Source organism: Platalea leucorodia, assembly GCF_965183815.1.
Source record: "Platalea leucorodia genome assembly, chromosome: W".
In the NCBI taxonomy this organism is placed as follows: domain Eukaryota; kingdom Metazoa; phylum Chordata; class Aves; order Pelecaniformes; family Threskiornithidae; genus Platalea; species Platalea leucorodia.
In genome coordinates this window covers 11,048,659-11,061,514 of record NC_138859.1, presented here as the reverse complement: position 1 = coordinate 11,061,514, position 12,856 = coordinate 11,048,659, and the positions used below count along the sequence as shown (strand labels likewise).

The 12,856-nt window shown below is 37.7% G+C and overlaps 1 protein-coding gene across 5 annotated transcripts in view; it reads left to right on the top strand.

Moving 5' to 3' along the window:
- LOC309601815 (erbin-like) overlaps window positions 1-12,856 on the top strand; it is a 122,571-nt gene that overhangs the window by 25,109 nt on the left and 84,606 nt on the right. For 4 of the 5 annotated variants that reach the window (XM_082334966.1, XM_082334965.1, XM_082334964.1 and 1 more), the window contains exon 1: window positions 11,508-11,578. In XM_082334966.1, the coding sequence (XP_082191092.1) occupies window positions 11,543-11,578 (36 nt within the window). In that variant the 5' untranslated portion in view covers window positions 11,508-11,542. Of the gene's footprint in view, window positions 1-3,474; window positions 3,520-5,316; window positions 5,374-7,873; window positions 8,021-8,598; window positions 8,640-11,507; window positions 11,579-12,856 lie in introns of those variants that run through there. The other variant, XM_082334967.1, reaches the window with a different exon arrangement.

The window sequence follows — 12,856 nt, the reverse complement described above, 5'->3', positions numbered from 1 at the left end:
GATGAGCAATGATATTTGCACATCAGCAGCCTGGTAATTGTCAGGATTTTATTTTTAAGTGTTGTTGTGAAGGCAAGCGATAAGAAGATGAAGGAATTCATAGTGAATTCATTTCATATATCTGTGTGGGGATGCTTTCAAATGTTGTTTTGGAAAAAATGATGATGGTGATAGAAGCTAACTTTGATTAGGAGTCTTCCTCTTGATTTTTTTTTTTTTTGAATGAGAAAATAGTTTTGGGGCGGGGAAGTGAAACTAAGCTGCTTATCTCCCTAATAGAAAAGGGGGAAAATAGGGGTATTTAAAACAATAACACAGTCAAGCAGTGTCCTAGAAATTATTTTTATAGTAAGTGGAGCAATTTTGTGTGGTTAAGGTTTTGGTTTGGGTGTTTGGGGCAGAGGGGAAGTGTGAATACAGGAACTCAAGGGAGAAACAACTGAGGAGAGTTGTGGGTCAGAGTAATGGGCAGGATGCTAGTGATTTCCACAGAAGTAATCAAAGCATGCGATAAGAACAGTTGGTGGTGGTTGAGATCAAGTTCTGGTTTTATATGCACTGAATTTAAGTAGGCAATCCCTAGAGGTGCTCATCATCCAGAGCTTTCCTGTGAGATGGAAGGGATACTGTAGTGTTAGAAAGGCAAGGGAAGCAACTTGGGGTGGGAAAGAACATACTGAAAAAGAGGAACAAGCAGAAGTGGAGAAGAATGGGTTAACCACCAGTGCAAGAAATTGCAATGGAATGGATGAGGACACAAGAGATTACTCTTTCAGGGCTCTCATCTTTATTGAGGTCACTATCATTGGAAGGATCACCTGTAGAATAGCATTAGTTGTCCGAGAAACCTTGGACTGATAGAAGGCATGTTAGCAAACCAACCAAGTTTTTATTTTACCTTTTTTATATGGCTTTCCTTACTTTCCTTTTTATTCCCATATCTCTCTAAGAGAGAAAACTTTGAGAGTAAAGGCTCCTCTTAAATTTCCCTCCTTTTGAAGTATGTCAGTTGTAGTTTTCTTTAAATGTGCATTTAAAGCAAACAATAACCGATTGAGTGGAGATAGAGATGTGGTTTCTGTAGGGAGTGATTACCCAGGTATTTTTACATCTAGCAAGATTTAAGTTTAAGACTCATTAGTCTTAAACTAGTGGGTGTTAGATAAATTGGTTAAGCTCTGTCTTAGTGTTTGCTATTTTTGGTTTAGATACTAGCCTGCCAGGTCTAGTTGAAGATGTTGAGAATGTTTCTTTTCAACTGGAGTGACAATAGCACTATTGATATCTAACTGCTAGTGCTTATTCTGGTCTCTATTTTTATAGATTGTGCTGTTAGCATTTATTCTCAGCCCAGTCTCTCATTGGTGTGAACATCAGACTACTGTTAACTTCAAATACGTTCTTTTCTAAATCTTTATAGTTTTATGGGAAAACTGGACTATGTGCTTAGTCTTGGAGCACATGAATTAAAGCTGTATTGAATGATTTTATCCATGATGTTATCAGTCTGTCTCAGTTCTGATCCCTTAATGGTATCAAAATGAAAGCTGGTATCTAGATTGGATTAGTTCATTAATCTCACTACTGATCTTTGCTACTGAGATTTTTCCCTACTAGAAAAATTTTAGTGCCTTTTTTTTCCCCAACTTGTTGGAAAAGGTTTTTTTTAGTTGCAGTGTCTTATTGCTAGACAGAATATTGCATAGAGATGTCATCTAATGCAGTCTAATAAATATCCATTTTTCTCTCTAAGTTAAAATTCAGTAATCAGGGAAACAGGTGATTTGCTTTATTGCTATGAAAGCTTTAAATACAGACTTAATTTTTTTTGGCCAGATCTTATATTGGCTTGTTAGAAAAGATCTGGAAGATCCAGAAGAATTGATTTGAGATTAAACAGGTATCAGGTTGTTTTTAGAGCTCACATCCTGATTCCTTCTTCACTCCGAAGTGAGAATGGAGCTGTATGTATAAAACAAACAAACAAACAAAACCAACAACAACAAAAAAACCCCCATTGTTTGTCTATCAGATCTAATAATCCATTTCATGTATTACTGGAAGATACTATGAACTGGAGTGGGCAACTGCTGTAAAAAGGGTTTTGGAAGATGCATGAATATAATATTCAAAATGCATTTCAGGGCATGCAGTTTGGTAGCACTTCTGTCAATATGTGAAGGGCATGTTCCTCCAGGCAGTGTATTTCTCCAAGATGACCCTTCAAAGAATGAGAAATTGGCAATGAGGAGAAACCTACTGGTGATTTGCAGACTATGCACAAACAGCAGTTTCTGCATGTTACACTTATGCTGTGTTAGTTTAGATAAAGTTTAAAAAGCCATTAAGAATTGAGGCAAAACAACCCTCACTAGAATCTCATTATCAGAGGGAACACAGCAAACCTGTATCCTGTTCTTTTCCAGACATTGTCATCTTCTATCCAGGGTTTTAAATAACAATTGGGTTCATGTTGTTGTTCAGATTCAAAAGCAATCTCTGCATTGGTTACATCCAAGTTCAATCTGCAGAATGGTTTAGTGTTTTTTGGGGGTTAGTTTGGTTTTTTGTTTGCTTTTGTTTGTTTGGTTTTGGTTTGTTTGGGTTTGTGTTTCTTTTCTCAGAAAAAACTAGGACCATTTTCTAGTCAGTTGAATTCAGCATATTAATTTCCTTAAACTTTCTTGTGAGCTGGGGATTAATTACCTTGCAGCTTTGTGATTTCAAATGATAGGAATCTTTATTATTTTAATGAACTGTTTGCCTTTTTAGTTCAGGTGGCTCGTGGTCCTGGATTGTTTTTGTGTGTTAGAAGAGGATTGTAATCCTGTTACGTAGTAAAAATCCAAGGGGATTGTATAGCTCCGTTCCACCCATAAAACAAATCACTTCTAGAACAGTATTTGCAGAATGTAAATTAGCTTTGTAATAGGGGTTTGGGTAGCTTTAAATTATATGGTAAAAAGTGACAATCTGCTCTCTTAATCATCATTGATTCTTAGGCAGGTAGTGAAGAGACCTGACAGCAAGCCAAGGCTTAGTGTTTATAAATTGGCTCAAACCATGAGATTAAGCAGCAGCATTAGTCTTTTCAAGAGTAATGTGATAATGTCATGGAGAAATGGAGCATACTTCAGTGGCAGATGGCACATGCCTGTGTGAAGTACAATAGAGTAAAAATACATTTTGCTATGATGTTGTATATGGTTAGTCACAATCAGTAGCTGTTGCTGTTATGAATTTAATATCAGTTCAAACAGGAAATGTCAACTTCCAGTAAGACACCTGTTCAATTGTTCACAGTTTACTAAAAAGTTTTAATACAGGACACTTGCCTTGAGAGTATATCCCTACTTCAAATCAGTGCATTTATACAAATTCATCTCTCTCTGTTCCTGCTCTACTATCTAATTCCTGTTTGGAATATAGAAGTTTATTATTCCTCCTGGTTTCTTCCTTTGTTGCTGTTTATAGAGAACACTGACATTCAAGAATTGATCTTCATAATGGGCATATGGGGTGAGTTAATAATATACTGTTATGACAGTGAATTGATGTGCACAATAATTGACAGTTGAAGCTATAAAAAAAAGTATCTGATGACTTTTTTTCTTTAAACCCACCCAAACAAGCAATAACACCCTAATATTATTGTATCATTTTGTATGTTCAGAGCACAGCAGAGGTTATTTTCATTTGTAGCTATGAATGTTTAGCAATTTTGCAAGTAAGTTCTTGGATTGCTAATTGTATCTGTAATCAAACTGGTTAGTGATGTCTCCTCATTCAACTTTGTAAAGCAGTGAGGAACAAAATAAATGCAGAAGGAAGTAAAAGGTTCGTAATAGCAATTGTTAATTGGAAAGTTATGCCTGTACATGTGTCACGGATGAGTGGTTAGGCTGCTCAAAGAATCACCGTCACTCATCTGTAACAACATGTGTGTGGGGGGAAAATGACATTTAAAAATAGATTTCAGTGTTGCTCAACTAGCACTGCTGGCTGGTAGAGTGAGATCTATAAGTATACAATTATAGCAGAAACTAACAGCAAACAGTTGCTATTTTTTAAAAATTTTAATTTGAAATCTCTATTATGCTATGAAATTGTGTTTCTGAAATATGGGAAATGTGAAAGATTCATCAAGTTCCTAATACCTGTTTTCTAACCTAATTTCAGACAACTACTAGGTGGTTATTGGTTCTAACAATTGAATACAGTATATTTTGTGCTTAATTTGATAAATTCAAATATAAAGCCTCAGATGGATAGCAGATCAAACTGTGGTGCAGAATCTCCTGGACTAGCCAGTAGCAATAAAAGGCCACAGGCACAAGACATTCATGCATTTAGAGTGCCACAAGCATTCACAGAGTATCTGTCTATGCCTAGGTTTTTGCTGTAGCTTGTATCCACAGCCTTCTGTATTTTAATAAGCTGAAACAGCTGTAGGATCCAATTTTGTGCGTAAGCTGTGGCATAAATGACAAAGTGCCTGCCTGATACAGGAGGTATATTCAGAGTATACCTGAGTAGGTTTTAAATGGAGGGAAATACACCACCTTTATAGTTCTAATTAATGGAGTATAAGTAATAGGTTATCCATCTGGGATGTTGGAAACCTACACTTAGATTCAAGTCCTCTTGGACAACATTTCAGGTCATTTGTATTTTAGGACAGGAGTGCACACTCTGAAAATCTCTGGGTCATTCAGATGAATGACATCCTGGGATTTGTTTGATTAAGTTTCACAAGTTTCTATTGGAAAATTCAGTATGCAGTTAAATATTGTGCCCAAAATCTTTGCCAAAGGTTCTTATTCCCTGTGCTTCTTTCTCATGCTTGATAGTCACATTCACTTTAGTATCTAGATGATGTCTATCTTCCTCATACTAAGTTAACAGGCTATCTGTTAGTGAGTCAGCATTTGCTTAATGCAATATTTAGTCAATCACTTCTTGCTTACAGAAGTGTGAGTGTTGGGTGTCACTAGCATATTATACACTCCCATGGTCCCTATAAGACACGGTGCCGTATTTCTTAAGTACTGTGCAAATAAAATTAGATATGTCCCTCCCAAAGTATTTCAATGTCTAATAAAAGATGATACACATGTGAGTGTGGTGAAGTTTTTAAAAAAAAAAAAAACAACAAAAAAAAACCAAAAAAAAAAACAAAACAAAAAACAAACAAAAAAACCCCAACCACCCAAAACTCTGAAAGCAAGAATAAACTGATATTTTATTGTATTGGATATTTATTTTATCTAGTAGGGATAGGGTTGAATAAAGTTTTTGTACCTTTGTCTTAAACAGAATGTTGGCTTTGAAGGCTTGGGGAAGAAGCAGCAGGGAGAAAAAAGTAACACAGTGGTAAGTATGTTATTTTTATTTCCTCTGAACCGGACGCACAATATATTAAAATATATATCCTTTTCTTTACTCATATGTTGTAATAATTACCTCCAAACCACTTGAATTTTACTCTACATCATCCCTCATGTTCTTCTAAAGGCAACTTTTTTAGTTATAAATGTCTGTTGAAGAGCCGAGTGAATGATATGTATTTACATGTAATTATGTGCATATATCAAAAGGGAAATATATGGGAAACTAAGTTGCAGGAAAATAAGTGTCTTTTTTTAAAGCTTAATATCTGTTATTAAATGTTTTGACTTGTGGAGCTTTAGCATTTTATCTTCCCTAAGAACTAAAAATAATTATTTTAAAAAGCAATAATTATTTTAAAAGCATAAGCATGTTTTCGAAAAACTTGGATAAAAGATGCTTGGAAAAAATGCTTTGAATGCTTGTTGGGCCTCTTACTGTTTTTCTTTCTGGTTTGCTGATCTAAAGCCCAGGCAAACATTGTATCATGTCATTTCTCTCTTATTGGTTTATTAACATTATTTAGCTAGAGAGCATATTTAAGAATATCAAAAGTATTAAGAAGCCAAATAAAGTTCAGTTTTCTGTTCAAAGCTGTGTGGAAAAGCAACACATGTTCAGAATCAGCCTTTTTCTTTATTAAATGATGCCAGCGCAGATGGCACTAAGTTGCTTTCACCTCATATTGTAAGGATTTCTAGAGGCAAGTATTTCTCATTAATAAAAAGAATGCACAATAGAATATTTTTGTCTTCAGAACTTCTGTATGAATTTCTGTGGAGGAGGGGTATGTGTGTGTCCTGTCGTGTGTGTCCCGCCCCCCCCGCCCCTGCAAAAAAACCCCCAACAACATATGACAGCTGCTTCCATCTGCTCCGATTTTATTATAGTACTGCTCAGACTGTGGAAATGCTAATAAATATTGACACTTCAGTGACCATAATTTTGAGACTTACTATAAAATACTAGTTTAAAACATACAAAATCTTCTGTATATTTTATCTGGCATTGCTACAAACAGTGTGTAACTTAAGGAGATAGAAGCACATGCTTGCTTTTTTCCAGCCTTTTGTGTAGTCTGCAAGGCTGTAGGCTTTGTATGCTTTGGCATTCTCTGCTGAGCTAAGAAACTGTGCTGTTGCCACACTGCCTCAGCTGTGCTTACTGCTCCATAAGGTTTGTGGCTTCCTATGGACAAATTACTAGCATTGCCTCTTCCCTTCCCCTATGCTGGTTCATCTATTTTGACTATGTTGTTATAACTGAAGGAATTAAGACAGTATCTCTTCCTTTCTGTTTGAATAGATGTTGACAGTTTGTGATACACAGCACTTACTTGTACAGTAGATCCAGATATAATCCCTCAAGGGACTAAGCCAGAAGTATAAGCAGTTTAATATGGTTTTATACCTCTTCTAGAGGCTTACCATCTCTTAGTTTGGTTGCTCTGTGTATTTAATTTTCATTGTTTTCTTTGTCTAGAAAGTCAGGAACTTGTCCTGTTTGTTTCTGTGGATCTTTTTCACAGCAACAATGAAAGAAAATGGAGTTATTTAATGTAGAAACTAGTGAATTCTGAAAGCAAAGCAGTTCTGAAGTAGCTTAGTACAGCTAGCTGTACCAAATAGCTGTGATTACTAGCTGTACAGTAGCCATGATTATTTGTACTGCATGTTAAAAAAAGAAAAAGATGTGGTGGCTAGTGGGGGATGGAGTTCACTTCAGTATCCTATTGGGATAAATATCTCATATTCCTGGCTACCTATTAATTCAAAAGTGACAAACACAAAAACCCAAACGTGTCAGTTCCATAATGTAAAGGAATTCTGTAGCCATTTGAAAACATCAGTGTTGAAATACTGAAACATCAATGTCTTGGTTTTATAAAAAACTCAGTTTTTTGGATATTCCATGAAGATTTGAGGGGCTCCTATGGTTTCCTTCAAACTTCAGATTGCCATAGTAGATATCCTTGAACTTGTATAGCTTTTTTGATTTGAGGAGGAGAAACAAGTGATACAGTGGTTTTAAAAATCAATTTATTCCTCCTAATGTTTTCTTAGTAACACTACAAATACTTACCCAAAGAATATGCAGTCAAGTCAAACATCAGAAATGAAGCTCAGATCTAATACTAATCTCAGCAGCATTGTTAATGATATACAACTAGAGATCGTTCTTCAGATGAAATGTTATAGTGGCACTTACTTGAATAGTTTGGCTGTCCAGATGGAAGTTAGTTTCTAGAGCTGCCTTAAAAACAGAGCAAAAGGAAATGTGAGGGAACTAAACTGCAACTACCTGGGCTGCGGTTGTGTAGTGATGATGGGGGGGGGAGGTGGTTTATTATGTAGTGTTAATATAAAAAGTCAATATATATATATAAAAAAGCCAAAATTACAATTATTTCGGTATCTGAATGTATTTCATTTATTTTACTGTGAACTTAATCTATAATTTTTCTTGTTTTCTTTTTTTGTTAAAGGTGTTTCTGTAATGGATCTTGCCTTAAATTACAGATTTGTACTTCTGTATACCTGTGCTTTACTGATGCCTTAGTCTAGGAATATAACAGACTATTGAATATTACTGCATTTCAGTTAAAGACTGTGTAGGATATCTTATTGTGCAGGTATGTGCCAAGAGGTTTTTTGCTTTTTTTCTCGATTTAAAAAGAATACTTCTGTTTTGTTTTAACAAAGTCAATCTGTTTCAGTCATTGTTAAGCTTTTGGCATGATAAGGCCAAGTACTGACTGCTTTGTTGTATTGCTGCTTTTTTACGGTTACGGAAATGAATAGAAATAAATATTCCAAAGATTTCTCTTAATATAATTATGGTGGGGTTTACTTGTCATAATAACTCTTCAGGTTTGTTTTAGCATAGTCAGTTTAGATAAGTTTTTAAGCTGGAAAATAACTGTTGCAACAATTATCTGGTTAGATAGTCTCTAGTTTCGATAAAGCAGGAGAATGCTGTTGTTGAACCAAGAAAATGTTATTGATACCATCAACACCATTCTAAATAAGAGGTTTTATAAAATAGTTTGATCAAGAACTTCAGATCTTAATTGTATGAAGGATTTCTGAATATTTCAAACCAAACCAAATAGAAATAGTAAATATAAATCAGATTAGAATTTACTTCATAGAATATAAGTAGATGACTTCAGCCAATGTCTCCAGAATTCACACCTGGCATTAATTTCAGGTAACTCCCAGAAGATCATCTTGCTGCCCTGGCCCTTGGAGGTGGGTGGGTGTTTTTTGTTTGTTTGTGTGTGTGTGTGTGTGTGTGTGTGTGTGTGTTTAGGTTTTTTTAAATTTATATAGACATTGAGAACTTGGAAAGAAATTAACTCCAAGAGAAGCTTTGAGTTTTGTTAGCAGCTTTTGTATTTCAGTGAGCTAAGAGTAGAGTATCACTGGTTTTGCTTGTATCTTAGTGGCTGTTGAATCAGTAAAAGCAAAACTGATCTCTGCCCTCTCTGTTCCCTTTATTTTCTCAAAAAAATGTAGTAAGCATCATTCATATTTTTACATTTAATAATTGGTTATTTACTGTATTTACTAACATATTCCTCCTGTTGTTGTTACCATTCCCCATTGTTGTTTCATGAGTAATGCCTTTTATTTCATTTGCTCTGAATACTGTATGTGAGCAAGTACATTGTAATTTTTGGTGTTCCCTGCCTGCGTGAGGACATGCAGGCATGGATGCAGTTGAGCGTTGTTTTCATATCAGGAGTGGGGAGACTCAGACTATAGCTTCACATTAAAATGGTGAAATAGTTTAAAAAAAAAAAACACTTTTATTTCCTACTGATTGTTCTCTCCCCCAGAGTGCAGCACTGTGGTTCATTGTTTTGTACTGACCTGAGTGTTTGCCAGTCTCATTCAGTGAAATGAATGACATAACCAATCCAATTTTGCAAAATATTTTGGTTTTTTTTCCTAGAAGAGACAAAGAAATAGCTTGGATGGGAGGGAGGAGGAGGTGAAAATACCTTAACTTGGCATTGCCACCAAATGAGGTTTTGATGCCACAACCAGAGAATGCTATTTACAAAGAGGCAGTCTCTTCACAGTACACACTCTCTTCACATTTCAGCTCCTTGTCAGGGGCCATCAGGTTTAAGTCATACTTTCCTCTCCTAAAGAGAACAAGATATTTGTGAAGAATTTATAAGAACTGTGTTCTTTCTTTCCTGTAAGAGCTGAGGATGTTTTGTGTTCCTTAAAGTATCAAGATGCTTACAGTTTCCCCAAATTCACAAGGACTAGTGCTGCTGTTAGCTGGAAGAGATTCATTTATGTTGTGCTGGGAGTTTTCACAATATAGCCTGTATCTGGATACCTTCTATGGTGCGTGTTGCTGCTTTAGGAAGAGGAAAAACCTTTAACATCTCTAAAGACAGACCGGTTCTTTTTTTTTTTTTTTTTTTTATATTTTCAGTACAGGAAGCTTCATTTCTTAGTAATTTTTTAATGTAGTAATCAATTATTTGGGGTTTTTTTTTTAGTGGATTAAATAAGATTCTTAATAAACAACAAATTTTTTTCTTCATAATTCTGTTTCAACAGGAATATGTTTGCACTTCTGTGAGTTGGCCAAATAAACCTCTCTGTGATTGTTAGGTTGCATGTTAGGTTACATGTGCGCCCCCCCCCCCCCCCCCATCTTTGCCTTTCCTGTGTTTACACATACTCAGCTCCATAATTCTGAACTTGTTTGTAGATAGTGGAGTGGGCTAAAAAGAACCTGACCAGATATTTTTGTGCCTAATTGTTCTTTTCTTTCTGTATAAACATTTGATAGCTGGTTTCATTTTCAGCTCTACTGCTGATATAACTGGTAAACGCCCTTTTGAAAGTACTTTCACCAGCTTAGAGCATGAGCAGTCCCATCCTGTTAGCATCAGACAGGAAACTTAAGGGACTAATGGTACTGTGAAACTATTACATTTAGAGCAAATTAACAAAGATTAGGAACAAAATTACTGTGGATTTAGATTCTATTTGTAACAAGTGTGAGTTCAGAATTTTCAAAGAAATGTGATACTTGGTGGGGTGTGGGGGGATTTTGTTTTGGTTTGGCTTTTTTATGCTTATCAGAACATAGCTAGACATGTGGTTAAACAAAAATGTCCTGTGGGGTTCAAGCAGATCTGTGGGTGCTGTTGGGCTGCCAGGTACTTGGATGATGGGAGTGCACAGGGAATCATCAAAGAGTTCCAGGAAAGAGTGGTGTTTCACTGGATGATGTGCTCTCTTCTGGATTAATATTTAGTGCGTATCCAAGCTTGCTGACCTTGCTTTCTTTCATTGATCATGGTCTTTCAAATTGATGCTTTGCTTTTCTGCTTCCAGTAATTTTTTTTTTTATTATTTTATTCAGTGGAGATGTTTCAACACTTACAGATACAGTCCACTGTTGTTAAAGTGTAGATCTGATAGAATTATAGTACTTGCTTTGCCCTAGGTTCTCCAATAATTTTGTCTGAATATTGTATTAATTACATGGTATTCTCCAGTTGTTACTTCACTTTTTTCTTTTTTTTTTTTAGCAAGTGTCAACCACTGCTTGTAACAGAGGAGGGCTGATAGCTATAATTAAATCAGAGGCTGGTAGTAGATGCTTCGTCTGCTGTTTGATCAGTTGAGGAGGAGGAAACATGTCTCTGGAAGTAGAGAACCCTCAATTTCAAAATCAGAGTTGATTTTTTTTTTTTTTTTTAATGTGATGTTTTGGCCTTCTTGAACAAGGAGGATTACAGAGCCCTGGGAGCAGTGGTAAGGGACTCTGGAACACAGGTAGGTGTTTCTTCCTTCCCCCCCCAAAGGGAAGGGATTTGAAACAGCCAGTCAAATCTGGCAAATCAACAAATGGTTACAGGACTGGTGCCACAGCCAGGGGTTTGGCTACTTAGACCATGGGACTCTCTGAGAAACCTGGTCTACTGGGGGCTGATGGGGTCCATCTGTCAGAGAAGGGGAAGAGTGTCTTCGATCATAGGCTTGCCAAGCTGGTGAAGAGGGCTTTAAACTAAAGTTGCTGGGGGAGGGGAGCCTCAATCCATTCTACTCCTATCAGTTGGATGCCAGTGCCAGCAATAGATGCCCAGAGCCTGGAGAAGGATCACAGGTCAGCAGGAATGCACCTGAAGAGCAGCACAAAGGAATTCCAAACAGTAAGTCAGCTTCATCAGGGGCCCAACTTAAATGCCTCTATGCAAAAGCACGCAGCATGGGGAATAAACAAGAGGAGTTAGATGTGCACACGCCTGCAGGGATATGATCTTGTCGGCATCACGGAGACATGGTGGGATGGCTCCTATGACTGGAGTGTTGGAATGGAAGGATACGGGCTCTTTAGGAAGGACAAGCAGGGGAGACGAGGAGGGGGTGTCACCCTCTATGTCAATGACCAGCTGGAGTGCATGGAGCTCCGCCTGGGGATGGATGAGGAGCTGACCAAGAGCTTATGGGTCAGGATTAAAGGAAGGGCAGGGGCAGGTGACATTATAGCAAGGGTCTGTTACAGGCCACCTGACCAGGAAGACCATGCGGATGAGGCCCTCTATAGACAGATAGGAGCAGCCTCGCATTCACAAGCCCTGGTCCTCATGGGGGATTTGAACCACCCCAACATCTGTTGGAGGGACAATACAGCAGAGCATAAGCAATCCAGGATGTTCCTGGAATGCATTGATGATAACTTCCTTCTCCAAGCAATAGATGAGCCAACAAGGAGAGGTGCTATGCTGGACCTTGTTCTCACCAACAAGGAGGGGCTGGTGGGGAATGTGAAGCTCAAGGGCAGCCTTGGCTGCAGTGACCATGAAATGGTGGAGTTCAAGACCCTTAGGGCACCAAGGAGGGTGCACAGCAAGCTCGTTACCCTGGACTTCAGGAGAGCAGACTTTGACCTCTTCAGGAATCTGCTCGGTAGAGTACCATGGGATAAAGCCCTGGAGGGAAGAGGGGCCCAAGAAAGCTGGTTAATATTCAAAGATCACCTCCAAGTTCAGGAGCGATGCATCCCAACAAAGAGGAAGTCAGGCAAAAACACCAGGAGGCCTGCATGGATGAACAAGGAGCTCCTGGACAAACTCGAACTCACAAAGGAAGCCTACAGAGGGTGGAAGCAAGGACAGGTAGCCTGGGAGGAATACAAAGAAATTGTCCAAGCAGCCAGGGATCAGGTTAGGAAAGCTAAAGCCCTGATAGAATTAAATTTGGCCAGGGACGTCAAGGGCAACAAGAAAAAGCTTCTATAGGTACATCGGTGATGAAAGGAAGACTAGGGAAAATGTGGGCCCTCTCCAGAAGGAAATGGGGGACCTGGTTACCCAGGATATGGAGAAGGCTGAGGTACTCAATGACTTTTTTGCCTCAGTCTTCACCGGCAAGTGCTCTAGCCACACCGCCCAAGTCGCAGAATGTAAAGGCAGGGACTGGGAGAATGA